The 23,611-nt window shown below is 48.9% G+C and overlaps 1 protein-coding gene across 3 annotated transcripts in view; it reads left to right on the top strand.

Annotated features, from left to right (window-relative positions):
* ARHGEF7 (Rho guanine nucleotide exchange factor 7) overlaps nt 1-23,380 on the top strand; it is a gene marked incomplete at its 5' end in the record, with an annotated part of 99,824 nt that extends 76,444 nt beyond the window's left edge. For 2 of the 3 annotated variants that reach the window (XM_080928489.1, XM_080928491.1), the window contains 9 exons: nt 978-1,064; nt 3,655-3,733; nt 3,891-4,030; nt 6,150-6,374; nt 8,141-8,234; nt 10,449-10,538; nt 19,569-19,668; nt 20,044-20,098; nt 21,274-23,380. In XM_080928489.1, the coding sequence (XP_080784615.1) occupies nt 978-1,064; nt 3,655-3,733; nt 3,891-4,030; nt 6,150-6,374; nt 8,141-8,234; nt 10,449-10,538; nt 19,569-19,668; nt 20,044-20,098; nt 21,274-21,396 (993 nt within the window). In that variant the 3' untranslated portion in view covers nt 21,397-23,380. The remainder of the gene's footprint in view (nt 1-977; nt 1,065-3,654; nt 3,734-3,890; nt 4,031-6,149; nt 6,375-8,140; nt 8,235-10,448; nt 10,539-19,568; nt 19,669-20,043; nt 20,099-21,273) is intronic. The other variant, XM_080928490.1, reaches the window with a different exon arrangement.
* Between the last annotated feature and the right edge of the window lie 231 nt (nt 23,381-23,611).

Raw genomic sequence — 23,611 nt, 5'->3', positions numbered from 1 at the left:
GAAGCAAATGATTTTTAATATACAAGAACTATTTTAATGTAGGCTGGAAAAGGTTTATCAGATAAACAAGAGCAATGTTTAGTTAACATTTTGCCATTAATCTACTTTTCTTGTAGCTTGATGTATCTACCCATCCCCATCCCTCATTAGAATGTTCTGAGTTCTTTTTTCTGGGCCATACACATACAGTTACCAAGTGGTAGTTAAAGATACTCCGCACAGGGATGGAGAGAGGGCTCAGTGGTTATGAACACCAGATGTTCTTTCCAAAGACCTGGTTGATTACCAGCACACACATTTGTAACTGTAGTTCCAGGGGGACCCCACAATTTCTTGTAGTATGTTTGGCCTCTGTTCATATGTGGTAGACAGGCATACATTCAGAAAGACATTCACACATATAAGCAATTCAAAGAAATATACCATACTGAACTTTTACATTTTCTTTTCCTTCCTTCCTTCCTTCCTTCCTTCCTTCCTTCCTTCCTTCCTTCCTTCCTCCTCTCTCTCTCTCTCTCTCTCCCCCCCCCCCCCCAGAGGGTCTCTGGTACATAGATAGCTCTTACTATCTTAGAACTAAATATATAGACCACAGACATGGAATACACAGAGATCTGCCAGCCTTTGTTTCCCAAGTTTTGGGGTTAAAGGCTTGTGGCCATCACACCTGGTTAAATAAACTTTTTTTTTTTTTAAGTCTTACAAAGAGCTAGTAAGCTCAGGGCTCTTGAATCATTTAGTTACTTTGTGTTTTGAAACCCTAGTGGTTTGTGGTTATTCTTTCTGGTTATAGTTCTCCGACTTTGCTAAGGTTTAATGTGGACTTGGTTATATTCTGGTGACATCTAACACTGGCATCTAACATTGCCCATGTAGTTTGGTAGAAATCTCAAGTAGAAAATAAGGTCTGAGGTCCCATGGGGGGTCTCATAAAAAGATTTGTGCACACATTTGTGAACAAGTTCTTTTTCTATTAGGAGAAAAATGAGCGGTACCTCCTGCTCTTTCCAAACCTTCTGCTCATGTTGTCTGCCAGCCCCAGGATGAGTGGTTTCATCTATCAGGTAAGCACAGCTAAATTGATTTTAGTTGTTGTTTGTGGTGGATGTGAAAATTGTTTTCAGGATACCTTTGACTCAAGTGTGTATGCACTATATGTGGTACCATGTCATGGCTGTTCGTCTCTGTGTGTTCACTTCTGGAGTGAAATGTGCAACTTAAGTCTGTCTCTCACTGACTGCATAGTCCCCTGCAAAGCACATTGCTTCCCTGGGCTTTCGTGTTCTGTTCTGCCCAAGGGAGGTTCAGCTAGGTGCTGTGTGCTAAGATCTTCTTTAAGGGGTAGAACATCCTAAAACACTGGGCTTGTAACCTGATCATTTAACCTGTTAGTAAACTTTGCTTTAGTGTTTTGGTTTGTCACCATTTCTTGGAGAACATTTGGGAGTTGGTTGTAGGAGAGAGTGTGAGAGACTCTTTTCTGTTCATCCCCACCATAGGGACTAATGGTGGGGGCATTAGGTAGGGCCTGGGAAATGCTCTCAGTGAGCCTGTCTCAAGAACTGGCCAGCTTCCACATACCACTCTAGTAGAAGTTGCTGCTTCACTTTCAACTGTCTTTTCTCTGGTGTGTAGAGTTCTTAGTGGAAAGTAGATGCGGCTTGGTTTGCCCCTAGGAGGGCTGGTCACTACAGTTGTTCCAAGGGAGCCTTCATAGATAGACGACAGAGCAGATATCTATGGGAAGACTCAGAAACCCGAGGTCATTGGTAAGGTCTTCTGGGTGGCTGTGGTGCCAGAGTGGCAGCTCCCTATTTAGAGATGCCTGTTCCTGGCTCCATGCCATACCCCGGAGCTTCAACCCCCGCCTGGCACTTGTGCAGGAGTCGTTTGCTGTCACTGCAGTGTGCCCCTGGACTGTGGTGGTCATCACCTCCAGCGCCAGTTTCTGTAGGCTGGGCACTCACCGCCGGGCTGTGTGCATGCGGGAAACCCCAGCACCTGGGAGGCCAAGGCAGAAAAATCAAGATTTTTTTGAGGCTAGCATGGGCTACATAGCAAGAGTTGTCCTAAAAACAAGAGTTCCCACTGGCTCTGGCAGTGCCGCTCCGCAGTGGACTATGGCTCCAAAGCTGAAGGTGAGCTGCTCCAGGAAGACACAGATGCTTCTGCTTGCTGGGACTTCTGGGAGCTTGGCTGCTCCTCTTCTGCTTTTGGTTTTTGTTTTTTTTTTTCCTTTTTTTCAGTTAAGCAAGACTAGTTTATTGAATGTACACCATAATACCAGACATCCAGGTCCACAAGAAGAAAAACAATAACTGTGTCCTCAGGAAAAACTTTTTATAAAATTAAAAAAAAAAAAAACAAAAACAAAAACAAAAGTTGAGAATGTCACGACCAGCAGTGAAGCGGCACATTTCTGGCTAACTAGACAAAGCGTTGTCAGCTCAGTGAGGTGAGAGTGCAGCAGACAGGTGGTGGTCTTGTCACATGGTACACTTTAGTGTCGGCTTAGCTTCTTATCCTCAGCCATGGAGATGTCAGGCAGGCTGCTGGGCTTTCAGCCTGGCCCTCAGTGTTTGGACTGGGTGACTTGGTTGTTTGGTTGTTTGGTTTTGCCTGGAGTGAGGCACAAGATGGGGAAAGCGTTGTTAGCAGTTGTCCTAGTTGGCTTCAGACTGCTCTACACATCATAGCAAAGAAATGTGAGGAGTCGGGTTTATTTGACTTCCATAGCCAGGACACAGTCCATCCCTGGGGAAAGTGCAGGACAAGAGGAGAAAGGGGAATAGGAAGGAATGCCGCCTGCCACCTGCTGCCTTTCTCAGCCTGCCCAGAGGTGGCACTTCGAACGGTGGGCTGGGCCTCCTGCATCAGTTACTAATCCAAAGTGCCCGGGCAGGTTTTCTAATCAAAAGTGGCCACAGGGAGGCTGGCGACCCCTCAGTTGAGGTTTTCTCCTGCGGGTGTCTTTAGCTGTGTCAAGTGGACAAAACTCATCAATATAAATCCTGTCTCCTGCCTGCTAGTAAACCCTGTCCTCTGCCTAAGTTGTTTCCTGGGCCCCAAACATCCATAGACTTTGTAGATATGTGACCTTTGGCCCCCAGCTGTCACAGTTTATGTGGCTCAGGGAAAGCTGTTGCCTGCTGGATTTTACTGTTTAAATGAGCTTTGTCTCCTTCTGTTTTTCTCAGCTGACATTTCCTGCTTTGTTGTGAATCCCTCCCATTTTACAGACAGATTGACTGCCACTTGGGCATCCTGTGGCATCTGTCTGACATCACAGCACATTTTCTGTTTGACAGAGCACCACACACTTACTCTCAGCGTGTGTTCTTGTCTCAGTTTCTCATCGGTTGGGTTTCCAAACTCCTAACTCCGCCTTTCTCTGTAAGGCAGTGAGCTCTTCCACATGCCTTTAAAGCAGACACTGTGCACGCTGGCCCTGTCTCCTGTCTTCTGCTCATAGAATCACCCGTTGGGTCAAGGTCCTGCTTTGCTTCAGTTTGGGCTCTTGATCTGGTTTGAGTGTGTTTTTAAGGTGGTAGCTCTTTTGTACGCTTAATTCTGCTGCCATGTGTAAAGTTATTTGTTGTGTGTGGTGCCTTCTTTATTAGGAAAACCTTGGGTTTTTTGGGGGGTCTTTTGTAGGGAAAGCTGCCAACAACAGGAATGACCATCACAAAGCTTGAGGACAGTGAGAACCATAGGAATGCATTTGAGATCTCAGGTAATATAGCTACACTCGTGCCTACACCAAGTCACAGAGCAGAGGCAGCCTGTCCGTGAGTGTAGAGCCTCATGTATTTCTGAGGGTGTGTGAGGTGGCTTTGGGTTCTGGGTGTGTATATGTGCTTGTGTGTACTTACTGTGTCTCTCCTTCCTAGGGAGCATGATTGAGCGGATTCTGGTGTCCTGCAACAACCAGCAGGACTTGCATGAGTGGGTGGAGCACCTGCAGAAGCAGACGAAGGTCACGTCTGTGAGCAACCCCACCATCAAGCCCCACTCTGTGCCATCACACACAGTAAGGCACCATGACTTTTGTTCACCGCCCTCTCAGTAATGGCCTGTGTTGGGGCCATCAGTGGATTCAGGAGTTCTCAGTCCTTGCCTCTTGCTTCTGTAGGTGTCACCAGAGCAAACTGCCCCAGACACTGTGTTTACTCTCAAGCTCAGTGACACTTAGAGGTACTTCAGAGACTTCTACTGACCCCAGAAACCACTAGCCCTGTCGGTGACTTTTTTCTCCAAGAATTTAAAACTTTGCATAAGCCATTCATAAACAAGAAAGCAAAAGAGAAGTGCTAAGGCTGTTGCAAAGGTGTTTAACACAGCTCCGCTTTACTTTAAAAGTGACAGGTCTCGGGCGGTAGTTCTTCCTTTGCATGGAGTTCGATACTCAGAACCCACAGCATGTGGAGTACACTGGCCCACAGGTTAGCATTGGTGTGTAAACTTTAGTTTTGCTCCAGAAGTTTGTATTATTTTAAAACTTAACCATTTTTATAGAGAGACTTAGCAGACCTTTAGAAATGAACTTTAATGCACAGTTTGTGGTTATGAATTCCCCTCCCTTCTTCATGTACCTCTTGGGATACTTTCTGTTGTGAAGGCCGTGTTTCCTGTCTGTGCTGTCATGTAGAGGGTCAGCAGAGTTACCCATGAGCCTACCTCTACCATGCGCTTCTCTGTTCGCGCTGTCTCACCTCAGGGTCCAGTTTTCTGGTCTTGCTCTGCTGTGTTCACAGTTGGAGCTTGAAATACCTTGCAGTGTGCGTCACCACCTCAGTCTATATGGCCGTGCTCCATAATTTATCCTTACTCCAGAGGGTCCTGAAGAGAAGGCTGGGGGACTGGGAGTGTGGCTCAGTGATAGCAGTCGGTGCCGCCACCAAAGCAATACATAAAACCACTTAGCTTCCATGGAACTAAGCTCATGCCAGGGACATAAGCTGCCTTGAGTGCAGAACCTCCTGAAGCTAGGCTGCCTACACCTTTCAGGCAGACTGCTGTATGCATGGGTTGCCATTCCTGTTTAGTGGAAGCCAGAAGACACCCTGCCAGGGGCAACTGTGCAGTCCTGCTGTGGAGAAGGCGGTGTCCCTCACTTGCTAGTGTGAGAAGCCCTGCTGTTCCCTGGAATTCCTCGGCAGCATGTGTATTTTCTGTCTGGGACCCAGCTTTGTCCAGAACCAGTTAACCTCTGATTTCAGTGCCAGGCATAGCTCTTCTTTTTCAAGGAAGGAGAGAGAAGTCAGTGTTAATTATTACCAGGTTACTGCTGCAAGGGACATGGGACACAGCTTTCTCTAGTGTAGGTTGCTTGGTTTGAGAAAGGTTATTCTGTAGTGGTATAGTGTTTTGTAAAATACCGTGAGCCAGCAACTAGCGGGTGACCTGGAGATTTGGGCTCTGGTTTCAGCTCTCTGGTGCCGACTGACTATAACAGTCTTAGGCTTGTGCCCAGCCGGTGTTGTTTCCAGAGCTACGAATCGGCCTTCTGTAACCGCGCTGTAATCACAGTAGCTACAGGGGATCCAGGAGCTCATTCGGAACTCGCTTATTTTACCAACATTTTCATTTCATTGTCAGTGTGGTCGATATGGGGGTTTCTGTGAATATAAACCTTATTAATAACGTCCTCCACTGAAGAATCAGACCTCAAATTACTCTGCTTTTATTAAAACAAGCTGATATTTTAAAGATAAACACAGATATTAACATCCTCCAATAAAGGCCAAATGCTTTGTATTCCTGGCTTCACAACTGGCAACTGGGTTTGCCCAAGCAGGAAGAGCCATAGATAGGATAGGCCCAGCTGCAGCACCCCGAGTTTCTCCTTTCCCCCTCCGACAAGGGACAGTTCTTGCTCTTGTTCCTGTGTTAACAGGTGATAGTGTATGTCCAGGGAGCATGTCGCACTTCAGTCACTAGATTCCAGTTGGTTTTGTTTTTTGGTGAAATTGTGATGTGTGTGCTAGCTTCTCATACACTACAGCATAGCAGCTGTGCCCTGTCCAGAGTGTGGGGCTCCCCCGTCCCTCGGAACATGGCACAGCGAGGGGAAGCCGAGTGGTTAGGGCCTTCCGTCTCTGTGGCCTGGCCCATCTCATGCTCTCTGCTCTTGCTTTTGTGCCTGGCAGCTTCCTTCCCATCCTCTCACTCCATCCAGCAAACACGCGGACAGCAAGCCTGTGGCACTGACGCCTGCGTACCACACACTCCCCCACCCCTCTCACCATGGCACCCCACACACCACCATCAGCTGGGGACCCCTGGAGCCTCCGAAGACCCCCAAGCCTTGGAGCCTGAGTTGCCTGCGGCCTGCACCTCCCCTCCGGCCCTCAGCTGCTCTCTGCTACAAGGAGGTGAGGTCCTGCAGCACTCGGACTGCCAGCTACAGTGAGCATGCCTTGACATCTGGTGTGTGAGGGCTGCACTCAGCTCCATTAGTCACTTTGGTGACTTGAGAAGTGAAAGTCTTGTATTTCTGTTTATGGTGTGAAATCACACCCGCCCCATGACATATTCAGAACCAAGAAGAGGGTCTGCTCTTACTCTGTGTCATCCCCTCTGCTGCAAGGGCCAGGTGACACCTGTAAACCTGATGGAATGGGCATTCTCCCCTCCAGCCCTCTGTGCACTGTGCCCACACTTGGAGCAGCGGTACCCAGCAGGCGCTGAGCCTGAGGTGCTCCTGAACATGCAGGCTGCGAGGGCCTCACCTACTGCATGTCATGCCACGGTGCCCAGGATCTGCCCCAGACTGCACAGTTGGGAGTAAAGAGCAGGCTCCCTAGTGAAAACAGTTGGTCCCCAAAGACAGTGCCTCCTTGTCCTGAGGGGATTGCAGCAACCTTCCTCAGTCTGCTCCTGCTCTTTCCTGCATGTGAGTGCAGCCACAGTGCACTTTATCCTCACTAAGTCTCATGTGCTCACCTAACCCTGCTTTCACCTGGGGAGGCTCAGCATTGCTGAGTGTGAGAAGCCAGGTAGCAGTAGGTGTGAGCCTGAACATGGTGGCTTAGGCCCCAACACACACTGAGAAAGAGTGAGTGGAGCAGGGAGGGTCCCTTTGGGCAGGTGCTCTTGTATTTCAGGGGTGTTTTGTCAAGCCCACAGTGCAATTTTTGGAAACTGATTTCTGCTCAAGGTTCTTTATAGCATAGGAAAGTTGAGGCCAGCACGGACCACAGGAGAGAGCTTTCAAAGACTAAGGTCAGCATTTTGATCATATTCTTTCTCCTGTCCCAACTCCTCCAAGATCCTTCCCACCTCCCTACCCACCCAACTTCATCTTTTTCTCTCAGTCTCAAACTAAAAGACAAAAGTCAGAGCAAACAAAAACCAATAAGACAAACAGAAAACAAACATACATTTAAAAACAAGACAGAATACAGAGTCTGTTTTGTGTTGGTCAACTCCTTCTGGATGTTGGCATGATGGCATATGACTTTAATTCTACTGTCCCCAGTGCAGAGACAGGAGGATCTCTGTGAGTTAGTTGTGGAAGTCTGCTCTGCCCTAGAATTGCCTTGCCCCTTGGTAAGAGCAGTCGTGTGGAGGTGATGCCTGTGCCTCCCTGTGCTGTGTGCATTCTCTATTTTTACCTTAAAGGAAAGAGACTGAGGTGGTTGCTGGCCACCATCTTTACTTTTGCTTAGAGTGGGACATGGGTCTGCATAGCAAGTCCTGACTCTATGAGTCTGTGCTTAGCCATGGGTCTCCTACCTGTTCCCTTTGCTTTTAACTTTGGGGTTTTGTACTTTGCTGAAGGAATCTTTACTTCTCTTCCCTTTGAAATAAACGAATTTCCCTTCACTCTGTACCCCAGAATGGGCAGCCCTGCCCTGCTGTGTGGAGCATGTGAGTGGGCCTGTCCCTCCTTTTTCCTGCACAGGCCATATTGCCATGTATGCTTGTGGGGTCTAGTTCCATTAACATGAGCATTTTCATCAGAGCTGAGGCCTGTTGGTGAGGGATGGTGAGATGTCCTCTTGGCTTTTGGCTTATTTTTATGTTGGCATTGGCAGAGAAACATGAAAGAGCTGGTGGTGGGGGTGAGAGGTGCTTTAGTGGTGGCTGGCTGGTGTCATCCAGTCTGTTAGTATGTTTATCATTGGTGTTTCCCTAGGATCTCAGTAAGAGCCCCAAGACCATGAAAAAGCTGCTGCCAAAGCGCAAGCCTGAGCGGAAGCCTTCGGATGAGGAGTTCGCTGTGCGCAAGAGTGAGTGCCCTGTGGGAACATGGCAGGAGAGCAGGGCCTGCACCTCCACAGCAGGTGGTAGAGAGGAGTAAGCAGTCCCTGCGTCTGCTGCTCTTCCAGCTTCGCTCCAGCCCGTATCATTCCGCCCACCTCTCTGAGGGCTGTGGTTTTCTGTTGCCTTCACTCCATCCAGCAGCCCTATGAACTTGTTAGAGCCAGATTCCGCTCACACACACGGCTTGTCTGTTAGGAGACGTGAGGGCTGGGCTCAGGTGTGCCTGGTGGCCTGATTGAAGAAGCATGTACCCTGTACCTTCCACGTGACTGACATGATGGGGTGCTGAGACCCAAATGTCAGTCAGACCTTCAGTACTGGCAGACATTTAATACTGCTTTGTGTCCAAATGTGAGACCAAGTTCATAGCACTGGTCCTTGGGTGGGTAGATTTACTCCAGGAGACGGAGCAATGTGTAAAAGTATTTTACTTGTCCCAGCCAGGTGCCTGGGGCACTGGTGTCATTGCTGAGAAGAGGCTGCTGTGGGGCAGTCTGCTCAGGGTTGACACCGAGACACTGACAGCAGCAACACCCTCTCCTGGGCACAGGTGGGCCTCAGCTGTCTGATTGGTGCAGGGTGGGCCTGTATTGGGGAGACATAAGCCAGGAGGCAGGGTTGAATGGTACTAGGCTGTGGTTCTGATGAGAGAGGTCTGCTCCAGCTGAAAACTGTGTGCTCAGAGCTCACAGGAGAGGTAGTCTAGTGCTGCATCCTTGCCCAGAAGTCCCAGCAGGTTAGGGATGAGAGGATATGCTAGACCAAGGACGAGGGTTGAATAGAAGTGTTATGTTACAGTTCCCCACTCAACACCTGCTGCCTGGCAGATGCTCAGCAAACCTCATCTCTCTAAAGCTTCTGTAATTGGATGACTTGTGTTAGCTTGCTTGGAAGGATAGGGCATTATATGTCCATGAGGTAGTCCACACTGAGTGGCAGAGCATCTGCAGCCGTAGGAGAGCGGCTGGCATGGCTGTGCGCACAGTGGGCTTGCACTGTGCTTCTGGCTTCAATGGCTCTCTCTGCCCTTGATTGGTGTGCACATGCTCACCCCGGTGTGAGAAGAGCAACTGGTTATAGCAGCCAGACAGCACCCTGAGTGAAGGTAGCTTCTGCTGCCCAGAGCCTTTCTCGCAGCCTCCTGCCACTTCTGAAGAAGCCACATGCTGTGGGCACCTGCCTAATAACTTGATGCAGGTGGTGAACTGGGTGCTCTCAGGATTGCAATCCTGTCTTGCTTTGCCTTATCTGCATTTCACTGTCTTTGAGTCTTAGAACTAGACGTGTGGTGTATGTCTTTAGTCCCAGCACTCCAGAGGCCGAGGCAGGCAGATCTCTGTAAGATAAGAGGCCAGCCCGGCTACATAGCAAGTTCTAGACATCAAGGCTACATAGTGAGAGCTTGTGTGAAATCAATACATCCATAAAAGTTACTGAGGCATGATTACTTATAGCTGTGAGAACAGCAGCCTTCTCCCATGGTTTTAGAATAGGGGAACTTAAAAAAGGAAAAGAAAAATATAGCTAAGTGACCTCAGATAGAACCAGAAAAGACACTAGAGAAAATAAGTAGCTTTCTCCCATATCACCTTGTTCTGAGCACAGGGCCCAGGGCTGGGATTGGTCCCACTGCTTTAATTGGGTCTTCTGGCCTCTGCCTAGAGAGGAAACCTGTACCCAGGTGGCTAGGCTGCATTTACGGCAGAGCTTTGAAGCACTTCTGTGCTTGGCATGGTAAATGTGTCACATTAGTGTCTAAGAAATCCTGGGTCAGAGACAGTGCCCCTTTAAAGTTTCCTGTGGTGGCCCCACAGCTCTACTACCCATGCTGTATCAGGGCTCAGTCTATGACCCTTGGGGTGCTTAGCTCTGAGTCCTACTTTCTGTTCTTCTGAGACTTGATGTCTTTTTACTGCTCTTGTCTCCTGTAGTCCACGCATTCCAGTCTTGTGCTGTCTGGTGAGTGGTGGAGAAACTGAGGCACCTAGGATTTTACAGAGTTGTGATGCTAACCCTTTGCAGTGTGCAGATTTCAAACCTTCAACGCTCTTGAATGTACCTACGTACAACTGTTTAGAGAACCTAAATATTAGCCCACAAGAAAGTGAAGGGTGGCATCTGAACTGCTCTGCGGAGCTCTGGGCTGTGCCGAGTGGTAATGAGCTCATGTATTTCAACAGGCACAGCCGCTCTGGAAGAAGACGCTCAGATCCTGAAGGTCATTGAAGCTTACTGCACAAGCGCAAAGACGAGGCAGACCCTGAACTCAAGTAAGTGTCAGTTCACCCTGTGTGGGCACAGGTCACAAGCAGCTGCTGCACAGACTAGCTGCTCTGCAGAGGGAGGTTCCAGGAGCTTAGCAAGTCGTGTAGCAGTATGCCCAGTACTGTGTTCTAGATAGCATCCAGTGTGAGGGCCAGCATCTTTCATGAAACTTTAATTGTGCAGTTGCATGCAGAAGGCAGTGGAGGTGCCTTTTTTATTTTTGCTCTTTTTTTGGTGTTACTGGGGCTTTTTTTTTTTCCTTTTAAAAATCGCCTAAAATTCAAATCTAGATCCATTTTTTTTTATCATCTTTAAACTTTATTTTGTTTTTAATATTTATAAACAATGGTAGTTTCTTGGGCAGATGCCAGGTACTTTCTTTTAACTCCTCACAGGTGGGAGTCTGCATTATGGTAGCATCCAGGAGCACTGCCTGACTCCTGCCCTTTGACCTGCAGGCAGGGGCCCTGCAGTCCTCCCTTTGTTTTGGAGCTGGCTGGTTGGCATAGAAACCGGCTGCTGTGGATCTCCTATCTTGTCCCCTTTTCCACCCCAGTTTTTGGACAGACGTCAACATTTTAACAACACCTTCAGGGTGATGGCTCAGGTCACATCTTGCCAGTCTTGAACAGACAGGAAAGGTGGGCAGGACTTTTCAGCCACCTGAGCTTTGGTTAAGGAGCCTGCAGCTTAGCCAGCAGGTTTGTCAGGCTCAGCCCTAGGTGACTTTACAGATGGCCAGGTGCCTCTTCTTCCACTCGCAGCGTCTGCAGCTCTGCACTGCCTTCTGCTGGTGGTGTTAATACTGTCTTGCTAAGGGTCAGTGAGGTCTCTTTGTCCCTACTTCTAAGGAAGAACTGGTTATAACTGCTCAGAGGAGGAGAGACACAGGAAGTAAGCCTGGGTACCCTAGCAAGCTGTGGAATGTATATTTTGATGATTGAAGAGTGATTCATAAATAGAATTTTGATGATTAAATGTGATGGATTCTGATAGGTTGTAACCGTAGCCAGCAAACTTCCTAGACTTAGATGTGTGGTTTTAATCAGTCACCCCACTTCAAGTGCATAAAGGGAAATGAGGGTCCCAGCTTATCGTCCAGGTGACCTTGGCTGCTCTGTGAACTCCCACATGTGACACAGGCCATGAGTCCCTCTGGGCAGAAAGCAGTGCCCTGGGGTGAGCTTTGGCTGCCGGAGTAGGGCAGCCTGTAGTTTTTTTGGAGCCTTTGTTCCTTGCCTGGCCCATGCTCTGTTTTCCATTCCTTCCCTGCAGAAAGCACGGTCAGCGTGCCGAGTGTTGCATTCAGATGATGCTCTATGTCCCAGCTGGCATCCTGGGGCCTCCTCTGAGTACTCTGAGAAATGGGACAGATGCACAGTTGGTGCTGCACAGGTGGTGCAGTTGATGAGGGCATTTGGAGATGGGTTTATTGTGAGCTCATTTCCAGATCAAATGCCTGGTAAAACGTTCAGAATGCTAATATAGCTTTACCTGAAGCCTTACTCTGTTCAGGATATGTTTGGATGCCAACAGGACTTTGCAAACTAAGCACATTTGTCATTGTTTTCTGTCTCAAAGAAGGAATGGCCTTCACAGACTTGGCACATAGCCTACTTTGGTTGCTGAGGCTTACCTGTGGTCTCTCCCCCAGGAGCCCCATACAGCCCTGCATGCCCACCTAGCTGCTGCCCAGCTCACGCTCACATTGCTAACCACGCATGCAGCTTCTTCTGCCCTGTTCCCTGGCCCCTGCTTCCTGTCCACTCCCTTTCCACATGGTGGCATTGCCAGACTGTACTTACCTTTCCGTAAAGGTTCCACATCAGGGGTGGTGACATAGGAACACACCCTGCCAGGGCTGACTGGGGGTGGGGACCAGGGACCACTCTGAGGCTGCGGCAGGTTGTAGACTGACAACGGTAAGTTTAGCACCTGCTGCTCATGCTGTCTTGGCAGAGGAAGAACCGAAGAGGAGACCACAACATAGGCGAGGGTGCTAAGGCCACATAGTTAGTGTCCTTGTCAGTAGGACTAGCTAATTGTCAAGAGCTTAGAGAGTCATGTTCTGGCAGTGAATGAATGTGTAGGCATTTTAGCTGAGACATGCAGGTATCCTCAGATGTGACTTTGGGGCTTAGAAAGAATTGGGTTTATTCTGAGGGTTGTGCTAATAAGTTCATTAGGAAAGCCCAGCAGTAAGTAAGGAGAAGCAGACATGTTGCCATTTTTTAACAATATTTTCTCTTTCCCTTCTCTTCCCATCACCTTTTGCTTTTGTTCCATGTTTTGGTTGTGGCTCTCCTGTCCGTCCCTCCTCACCCTCTGCCTGTCGCACCTGTCACTTCATTCGTCTTAGCATGGCAAGGCACTGACCTGATGCATAATCACGTCTTGGCTGATGACGACCAATCAAGTCTAGACTCCTTGGGTCGTCGCAGTAGCCTTTCTCGTTTGGAGCCCTCAGACCTCTCGGAAGACTCTGAGTATGACAGTATATGGACAGCCCATAGTTACAGAATGGGTTCTGCATCCCGTAAGAGCTGCTGCTCATATATCTCTCACCAGAACTAACGCACTGAGCCTTTCTTAACAATGCTTGTACTGCAGCCTGCTTTTCTTAGACGTTTCTTGCTGTTCCTTGTCTCTCTTATGTGATATTTTAACAACTCTGGAGAGTGTCTTGGTATTTCCCATTGTACCTAGTGGAGGCTTAATTGCCAATCTAAGAGTGAATTTAAACTGCTGCCTGTTGGAGGGAGGTGGTGAGTCCAGTGAGTACCTGACGGGCTTTTCCCAATAGGGAGCTTTTTTTTTTTTTTTTTTTTAAATATAAAACAAGCTCCGTGTAGCAACCGTTTCACTTCCTTTTGGATACAGCCGTACGGACACTTTTCTATTTTATGCAGCCGCATAGGTATGCATCCAAGTGCCACAGCGGAGAAGACTAGCCTTATACACAGGGATCTAATTGTTTTTTTAATGTATAATGCACTTGACCAAGTATCTGTGGAGAGATTTAGAGGGCTGCCTGTGCCCGAAGCACCGAGTCAGCTGACGGCTGTTCTGGTGATGGTGCACATGACCGCATGGACTCTGTGCCAGGCAGATGCACACCAGGGCTGGTGCCTCTGGGTGTTGAGAGCAGAGTCTGGAGTCTGTCTCCACCCATTGCTCTGTGCCTTTTCCTGTGTGTGGCATGACCGTGAGGTGAGCACTCTCACTGTCACGGCTTAGACATTGACCATTGCACCACACTTCCCTGAACCACAGTGATGATGGTGAGAGGTACCATCAAGACTGTGCGCCCCAGGCATTCACAGCGATGTTTGGCTGCAGCCTGGCTGCCCCCCGTTCATGCTGTGCTGAGAGAACCATGTGAGCACCAGTTGCAGTGGAGCTGCTGCCTGCAGCCCTGTATCAGCACAGTGCAGTCTGGATACTGAGCATGTTCCGCAGGGTGGCCCGGGAGACGCCCTCAACCTGGGTTTGTTGTAAGGAGTTCTCACTGGCCCTGAGCAGAACTGGATGCGGCTGCGTCAGTTAGTGCAGACAAGCGTGGCCACTAGTTCCTGCACACAGTGCTACAGTGTAACCTTAGGGCTGCCTTGAACTGTAACTGTGCCACGTGTCCATCCTTCAGGATGTGGAGCTCTGGTGGCCGTGACCTCTGACGCCTAGTCCTTCTTGCCAAGCTAGTAGAGACAGTATTTGACCCCTTTGCTCTCTCGGAAGCTGGTCCTGCTGCTAGTAGAGGAGCCTGTGCATGGAGAGAGGGCTAGCCTGGAGCCTACACGGCTCTGTCTGTTCCCAGTGGAGCGGCTTTGCCCCTGGAGAGTTGGTATTTTTATAGAAAAGTCAAGGAGCAAGCCTTTAAAACTTGCACCCAGTATTAATTTCCAGTAGGAATAAGGTTGTATGGATTCAGCCAAATAGCAAATGGGATCTTTGAAAAACAAAACAAAACATGAACCTCTGTATTTTGTGCAGTCTCAGGCAGTGGCAGAGGCGGCTGTTGTCTAACCCCATATGGTGGTTGTCTTCTTACCCCTGCCTCACCCTAGTATGGGTTACCTGTCCTGAGCTGTGTGCTGCAACAGTGAGGCACAGCTACTGGACTGGAGTCTTCTCATGACACCGAGTCAAGTGGCACTGCCGTCTCAAGGACATGTTGCTGTCAGCATTGCTGAGCTTGTCCTGACATTTTGCCCTTGCTCACGTTGTACCAGTCAGAGCTGTTTGGGTGGCAATTTCTGTTGAGACCAACGCTGTGGAACAACAGCTCAACTTTTTTGCCTTTGTTTTGGATGTCTGACATTAGTCTTGTGACCTGGTTAGAAATTTGTCAGTGCCACAAGCACAGGAGATGGTCCTCATGTGGCAGAGGGGACACAGCGTTGGAGGGGCCGTCGGTTCTACGTGTGTGAAACTATAGTCATGCTGATAGCACCTAACATTTCTGCAGCTCTGTAAAGCCTGTGCGCAGTGAGTGTTAAACGGAAGGACGCAGACTGATGGAGAAGGTAGGTCCAAGCCATCCCGGGCCTTCTGTAGGTGGCCCGCAGTGTTCCTGTCTAACTGGTACTCGCCAGAAGTCTTTATTAAGCCAAACACAATAATCTGTATATAGTGGTATAAGATCTTGGGGAAATTATATATTGTGCTCTTTATCTGTGAATGGGAAAAGCCATTTTAGTACAAGACTCCCATTTGAAACTCACTTGGATGTATATCTGAATGTTGCATTGTATTGTACAGTTTGCTTATTGTCTGTGGTTGCATATGGCAATGAAGTGTCTGTTTTATATTTAAAAAGACATCTGTTCTGTACAGTTGAAATAAATTTTGCATTTGCTAGCCCTTGGCTTTTAATATTTGTTACATGGGGGAGGGCATAGCATAGTTTGAAGCTGAGTGTCCCATGGCCAACTCTCTCCAGCTGGCATCGCCCGTGGGCATGCATTCTGTTTGCTGCGATAGATGACTGGCACTTTCTTAGGAGGGATGTCTTCTAAATAGTACAAGGCAGGGTCTCTCTATGTACTCTGGCTGCCTGGAACTCAAAGAACACTGCCCACTTCTTCTTCCCTGGAAGGGGAGATCGAAGGTGCGTGTCTCCAGGCCCAGCTGCTTTTTTCCTATTTCCTGAATTTTTCAGTAAATTTCCTATTTACTGAAAAGCTTTTCCTCAGAAGCAGCATCCCCTTCTCACAGGTGAAAAGAAACTCAGTTTTTAAGTTCTTTATTTGGACCAGGGCCAGCATTTCCTTTATGTTTTGCAAAGCACATGCCTAATTCAGAAGAGAAAGTCCTTCCTAGTGACAGCCTTCCTTTTCTAGGATGGAAAAGCCATTCCAAACCTCAGAGCCATAGACAGTGCAGCCTGTGAGACTTGGATGCTCCTCTATGTGCAGTGTTTTGTTTGGTTGAAAGTAGTATCAGTTGTATATAAATGGTGATGCAGGAGCATGTCACAAGTGTGTCAGGCCACTGGCCAGATGGGCTGATGCTCTTTTGTGACAGCCTCAGTTATTGCTTTGGGTACAGGCAAACACACGTGTGTGCCCACATACTTCATACAGTGCGTGAGCTGGACAGTCGACTTGTCATTGATGAGTCCTAGCTGTGTGTTATCCAGTCATCCCAGGCTGAGGGAGGAGCCTGGGATGGTCCTTGGCTGTGGCAGCCTACGTAGATCAGTGTTTCTGAAGTGAGACCCATAGCCTGGTTGCCGCTGACAGTGCAGGGCAGGATTTTGAGGTACTAGTGTTTGACTCTTGTGCTTCCATTGCTGTGGGCATGTTCTCTTTCTTGAATCACATCTGTGAGTGGGTGTTGCCATAGGTCCTAGAGCCTGTGGGTATCCCCAGCATGTCCCCAAAGAATGACCGTGTAAACTTGTCACGCAGGGATTGAGGTTGTTCTTGGAGCATCTGCATGAGGAGTGCTAGGTTGGGGCTAGTTAGAAACTGTGCTGTCTTATTCGTGTATCTTTTGCTCCGCTTGCACATGGAGGTCATAATGGCGGGGGAGGCAGACGGATGGTTTCTGTATGTAGGGCTGTGGGGCCACCTGGGACTTGTCATGCTGCTGCCCATAGAAAGCACAGTTGATATTGATGGTGAGATTTAACAGGCCCACTGTTTAGACAAGGAGCTTTGAATGGCTGGATTATAATAAAAGGACTTTTATGTTGCTCTCCCCAAACCTGTATTGTTCTAGAAGTGTGCTGTGAACCTCCAGGAAAGGGCTGCATGCAGTCTTTCAGGAAAGCAATAGCAGATCCCGACTTCATTACCCCAAGGACCACAGTGTGTAAAAGAGAGCCCTCCACTGTGCAGAGCCTTCATAGTGTGCTAGCATATCTCAGATCCCATGATGGGGCTTCATGCAAAGTACTAGAAGGTTCTCCGGTCCTGTGGTTACATGCTTTTTTCCTACCTAGGTATTGAGGAAAACTGCTGTGATGCAACTAAGCTAGTAATATTTCAGTTATAGCATTAAGAATGTATTTTAGAAAACACCTGTTCTTAAAATAGTTGGCCAACTTACAAACCTGGCTTTGCTGGTCTTCATTATTTTGTTGAAAGGAGGCTACACATTAAAGACAATCATTTTAGAAGTGCATGTGGTGTTGGAAGGTGGGTGGCTGTAGTGACTGGCAGGTGTCTGCTGTGCAAGCTCCCTCACAGGCCCGTCGCCCACCGTCACCCACCACTAGCTCCTGCAGCGTCCCTCTGCCTATCCCAGAACTCAGTCCCAAACTTAGTCTTGGACTGAATTCTTGGGTACACTGTGCTCACAGCAGTTTCACATCCAGAACCCCGTCATATGTTTCCAACTGACAACTGGGGCCATACATTTGAGTTCCTCAAATTCATTGTGTTACCTACTGGAGCTCATGGCTTTTACTTAGGACTTCATTTGGTAAGAGCTGGCTGTTAGATTCTGTCCATCTTAGAACAGCTCTGTAGAGAAGGTTGCCCCTTTTGGCTCCAAGTTTTGACTGGACACTCAATGGTTTACCGAAAGGACAACCTTCAACAAAGTGTCCTTGGTGAGTCTGGGTCACCCCTCAGTCAGTTACATAGTCTGGAAGCCTTAGTGCTAGAAACAGATTTTCCAGCTGGGAAAGACTGAAGGAGCAGAGAGGAAGTGTGTGGACCGCACTGGTCCATAGTAAGTTTAATGTGACTTTACTGTGGGGCTAGCACAGCCAACAGTGGTCAGCCCGCGCAGAGTACTTGGATGCAGGATAAGTGTGGGGGGCCTGTAGAGCCAACCCACATGCTGTTTCCTGTCTCTACCTCTTCACCCACAAGCTGGGCTCCAGCAGCTCAAACACCCGTATCTTTGGAATACTAATTTTTTTGGCACTTTGAGCATGCACTAACTTCTAAAGATACCTGCCCTCATGTTGGAGGCACATGTAAAAACACCTGGGGCTTTCTCCGTCTTTCCCTGTGTGACCTGTGTGTCCGTCAGTGCTCAATAGGAAAGGCCCTCAGAGTGGGCTCCTGCTAAATAAAGGAGGCTGTCAGAAAGGACATCTGTCTTTCACTTGCACCTGATGGGAGTGGGGGTGGGGTTTGACATTGTCAGCCTGATGGTGGCTTTTAGAACATGTTCCTCCCTAGGACTGTATCTTAAAGCCTTAGGACTTGAGACACAGAGAGAAAGACACTGGTGGTATGTCCTCACTAAAGCAGTAGCTGCAGCCCCTCCAGGGTGGGATGGCCATCATTTGGGATAGTTTGTCACAAAGAATATACCCCAAGCATCTTAGGAAGTTGACAACCTTCTGCTACGCACATGGGATTCAAGGCTGGAGTACCTTATCATATGCAAGCCCCTCTTTTTACTGGCAACATTGTGCTATGTGACATCGACCTGGTTGATGGTGACTTCTGAACTCCCCAAGGTGTTTCCAGACTGTCTGTCACTCTGGACTTGATTGAGCACCTTTCAGTGCAGTGACACAGAGGATGGCCTGGGGAGATACACCCGAGGCATCAGTCTTCTGGGCCCCATAGTTGCCCTGGTGGACAGCTGCGTGTCCCTACATGCCAGGGACATACGTAAGATTAGACAGTGGTGGCTCACCTCCATTCAGAGAAGCACAGGCTTGGGTTAAATTGCAGGGAAAGCTGCTCTTCACAGCTCTCTCTCAAACACTGTTCTAGGGTTTCCATGCCAACGAGGGTGCACAAGAAGTGCTTCTTAAAATCTGATGTGCTTTCAGAAAGACATACAAAGGGCACCCTAGAAACACAAAAGCAAATCAACCCCTTTCCACAGTCATCTTACCCCTCGCTGCTTCCCCAGGAGAGTTGAGACGAGCACAGTCAGCAGGCGCCCATGTGCGCAGAGCCCGTCCTTCCTCCAGTGTTTCTGGTGCCCCAAATAACAGTCATAACCACACTGCAATTCTTCCTGGTTACCCACCCTTTTAAGGCCAATGTCCGTGGCACAGTGTATGTCACATGAGGTGTCACCAGTTGGCGTCTGTGCCAGGACCATATATGCCTGTTATGCGTGGGTAGTGTTCCTGCTGTTCATTTGAAGCTATGTGTGTCAAGTGGACTGAGAATGTTCTCACTGGGTGATCACAATGTTAGCGATTTTTAAAGACATTACTGTACATTTGCAGCCTTTTCTTGATGTTAGCCCTTAACACTACACTACTTACTACTCCAGCCCTGAAACTTTTCAGTTGCTAGACTTTTTCATTTATAAGCACAGGAATGATGCATTCTTTCACGGTCTGGTCTCTCCAGTGTTGCTGTGTGTGGTCAGACCTTTAGTGTACTTGCTATTGGAGATTACATATTTAAGGGAGTTTAATAGTTTACTTTTGCTGGTTCCTTTGCTCGGTAATGTTTGGTCGGCCACACTCAAAAAACGGCTGGAGAAAAGTGGTGGAATATTTTACTGTGTAATCACGGCGCTGTGTGATAAGCAGTGTGTAGTGCAGTAGATGCCCTTCCTGTTGCTCACGTGGCACTCACATGGGGCTTCTCTTTCTAATGACCCAGGTTCGCGCAAAGAATCTGCTCCACAAGTGTTGCTTCCAGAAGAAGAAAAAATTATAGTCGAAGAAACCAAAAGCAATGGGCAGACAGTGATAGAGGAAAAGTAAGATCGTTTTCTATTCCATTATGGCTGGCTCCCCTCCACCCCCCAACCCACCCCATACCATCCCAGGCAGTCAGATGGCTTTATGGCTTTCTACTCCGTTATGGCTGGCTCTCCCCACCCACCCCACTCCATCCTGTGGGTGGCACAATCTCTAAAGCCTTCCAACCCCACTAATAGGTGATGGTCTAGACTTGGGGCTAGCCTCAGGTACCCAGGTGGGTTCCTCTCTGAAGTTACAGATTTAGACCAGGGGACTGAGTAGGCAGAGCTTGGCCTCTTTGCAGCCCAAGGTGGAGATTCTGGAGGCCCTGCCAGTCTGTGCCTCTTTGGCACACACTGCCTTTCCTGTGCTAACTCACTCTCCTGTTTCAGGAGCCTCGTGGATACGGTGTACGCATTAAAGGATGAAGTCCAGGAGTTAAGACAGGTATGCAACCAGTTTTTACTTTTAATCAGTTTTCTTTTTAAATGGGAGAAAGGGGGATATGCTGTTTAAACATGAAGCACATTGTATATAAAAGGAAATCACAAAGTCACAAGCCTTTCTTCAGAGGGACAGGCAAGGGCTGGAGAGATGGTACAGTGGTTAAGAGGTCCAAATTTAGCTTACATTCCACATGGCAGCTTATCTGTTAACTCCAGTCCCTGGGTATCTATTGCTGCCTTTTCTGCCTCTGTGGGTACTGCATACACATTGTATACAGACATACATTCAGGAAAAACACCCCACGTATAAAACAATGCATGTACATGCACACACACCTTCCAAAAAAGAATTCTCTAAACTATCATCTTAAAACACAAGAGTGAGTGGCTAGGAGAGACTTGAATGTGCAGTTCCACTGTTTGGGTGCGAGCTGCCTCAGGCTTGCCAGAGTGATGTAGAATGCTGTCCACCATGATACCTAGCCAGCTTTGTGTGTGTGTGTGTGTGTGTGTGTGTGTGTGTGTGTGTGTGTGTGTGTGTGTGTGTGTATGTGTGTGTGTGTGTATGTGTGTGTGTGTGTGAGACAGTCTTTTGCCTAACTTTTAAGTTGTGCTTTATTACTTTGTGTTTATGATGTGGGGTGGGGCACGTGGCACAGCACATGTGGAGTTGATTCTCTTCACTTCTATGTGGGTTCTGGGAATCAAACTCAGGATGTCAGATTTGCCCTGCAAGTATCTTCACCTGCTTGAACCATTGTGTGATGTGTACGTTCAGCGCTGATGGGAGTACAGGCGCTTTGGGGGCACAGGGCAGCAGTGTCCTGAGGGTGAGGTAACTGGACACACTCAGCAGTGCCTGCTGTCCTTCCCCATGCTCAGGGCATTCGGTTGCTGTTGCTTCTGTTCTGCATTTGACTGGACAGGAATTAAAAATGCTAACAGTAGGTCTGTAGACATTGTTCCTGTCACTGTTAGCAGCCCCTTTCTTCTGTCAGGTTTTATGAAGTTGTCATGCATGTAAGTGGGAGACGGCCGTTACTCTTCAGGGTACATTCATGGCTCAGCTGAGTCGGCCAGCCCCTCCCAGCCTGGGCTGCCTAAGGACTCAGCTGAGGTGAAGGGTGCTGTGAGGTGCTGAGGTAGTGAGCCTGCTGCTGTTTGCTTGGCTTACAGGATAACAAGAAGATGAAGAAATCCTTAGAGGAGGAACAGAGGGCCCGCAAGGACCTAGAGAAGCTGGTGAGGAAAGTCCTAAAGAACATGAACGACCCTGCTTGGGATGAGACCAATCTATAGGTCGACTTCATTCTCATAGGCTGAAGACCAGCAGTTCCTGGACAAGGCTGGGGGCCCTTGACCCCCAGCACAGTGACATTCAGGACTAAGGAAGGTGGTCTTCAAAAGGAGAGCAGCAGTAATGAAGCTGTTGCTGAAGTAGCTACATGTGAGCCATAGGCACTGAGGCCGGGCTGAGTGAGCACAGCTCTGCACACTTCTCCACGCCTGACTGACCAGAGGCCTGTGGCTTTTGGACTTCAGTTGAATATATAAATAGCATACTTGTGTACTCCTTGTAAATACTGAGATCTGACTGTGCTAACCCTCTTGCTAGGATTTCCTTCTCAGCCTTTCTGGCCACAGGGACCTGAGTTGTGTTTGTGAAGTGTGCCATCAGGCACAGTGAATTTGTGTGTCTCTGTTCTTAACTGCAGTATTCCAGTCCCGAGCTGTGGATGTGCCCAGGGCATCGCAGGTTCTAGGAAGGTGAGACTGGTACCCGCCTGTGATGCCTGCCTCTGCTGCCTTGTCCTGTCTGTCCTGGGTTACAGTGTGGAGAAGTGGGTTAGCCTGGTGTATCTTGGCCCTGTACATAGATGTGTTATTTATTCCATAATTTTTAGCCGGTGCTGCTGGGCATGGTTTGGCTGCAGGCTGTTTTCATCCACAAGCTCTGGTCTGCCTTTGGCTGCAGTCAGCATTGTCCAGGCCACTGAAAGCCCTCTTAACCCTGAGCAAGAATAAAGCAATACATACCCGAGGTGGAGCAGCACAGGGAGCCCTCAGGTGCTGTGCCCGCGCTCGGCTTTGCTGCCTCCCCAGGCTAGGCAGGCCCTGCAAGGCTGGGGGCCTGGGCAAGAGGCCCTGTTTTTGTTGCCCTTGATTTGGCAACAGTGACAGTGACCTCAGAAGCTTAGCTGTCTTCTTCCTTTCTCTAAAGCGGTTGTTTTGAACTCAGAGATGGTTTCCCATAGAAAGGCGTTTGTCTTTAAACACTGAGGAGCAGTGTGGCTGCTAGGGCCTCCGCACAGCCTCCCTAAGACGTGACCCAAGCCCTGGCCGCCTGTCCTGTATGGAGGTTTCTGAGTGAGGACTTGGAGACTGTGCTCTCTCCTTCCTCCACACTCTAGCTCATTGCAGCGTCTGTCGGGGTCCACCAGAGCCTCCACTCCTGCTAGCCTTTAACCAGCCTAGTCTGTGCCGGCTGAGAAAAGCTGAGGTGTTCTTTTCTTTTTGGTAACTCCTGTTTTCCAAGCACTCTGACCCAAATGACACTGCAGCAGAGGACAGTGTTTGCTGTCACGGTGGGTCTCACCTCAGGAACAACGCTCCTTGCAACTCCACTGCTGGCAACAGGTGCCTGGGGTTGCTGGGCAGCTCCTCCACCAAGAGCAAGCGAAGGCTGTTTGCCGCTGTCCTCACCACTGCTGAGGTTGCCATCCATGCCCCAGGACAATTTCTACAGACCTGCCTTAATGATCCGCTTGGAGTGTCCCATGAGTATTCACACTCCCAGTCCCTACCCTGGACATGGTGGTTAGCGTATGTCAGCTCGCCGCCTTGTCTCTCTGAGGATCCAGTGTCTTCCAGGCTCTCCAGGGAGCGAGAATCTGCACCCAAGAGCAGTTCTTTTTAAAACCGGCCCTGGTGTACACACCCATTTCTCTCTCCTGCATCTCTGCAGATGGAGCTTTGATACCAACAGCACAGGGCACCTCTCACCAACCCTAATTCCTCCTTGTTCTGTAAGGGATGAGGGGGACGAAGCCATTCCTGTCCTGTGGATGTGAAGCACTTTCCGTTCTGAACCAGGCTGCGCTGTAGCAGCTCTGATGCTCCACTCTCCTCTCCCAGTTGCTGCCCACGTGCCCTGTGCACCTCATGCCAACCCCCTACTTCCCCGGACACTACAGGAACCCTGGTGCTGGCAGACCGCACCTGGTGTTGACTACTGCAGTGTGTGTGCTACACCCTTCAAATTATTAAACTCCTTATTTTTCTTATCTCACGAAATGTGTTGCTTTATCTTCCTTGAGACGCTCTCCATGTATGTGTCTTGGCTTTTGAGGTTTGAAAATCCCGACGCGTTCAATGCAGGAAAATACTGTTGAAGTCTCGGAGTATTTAAGGGTGTCAAGAGTAGGAAACATGTTGCAGGGGTAAGTCCCCTTTCCACCCCACCCTCACTCCCCACCCCCCACCCCCCACCCCCCACCCTCCACCCCGCTCCGAA

The sequence above is a fragment of the Micromys minutus genome (genome assembly GCF_963924665.1).
Source record: "Micromys minutus genome assembly, chromosome: 14".
Lineage (NCBI taxonomy): Eukaryota > Metazoa > Chordata > Mammalia > Rodentia > Muridae > Micromys > Micromys minutus.
This window is presented reverse-complemented; position numbering and strand designations above follow the sequence as displayed.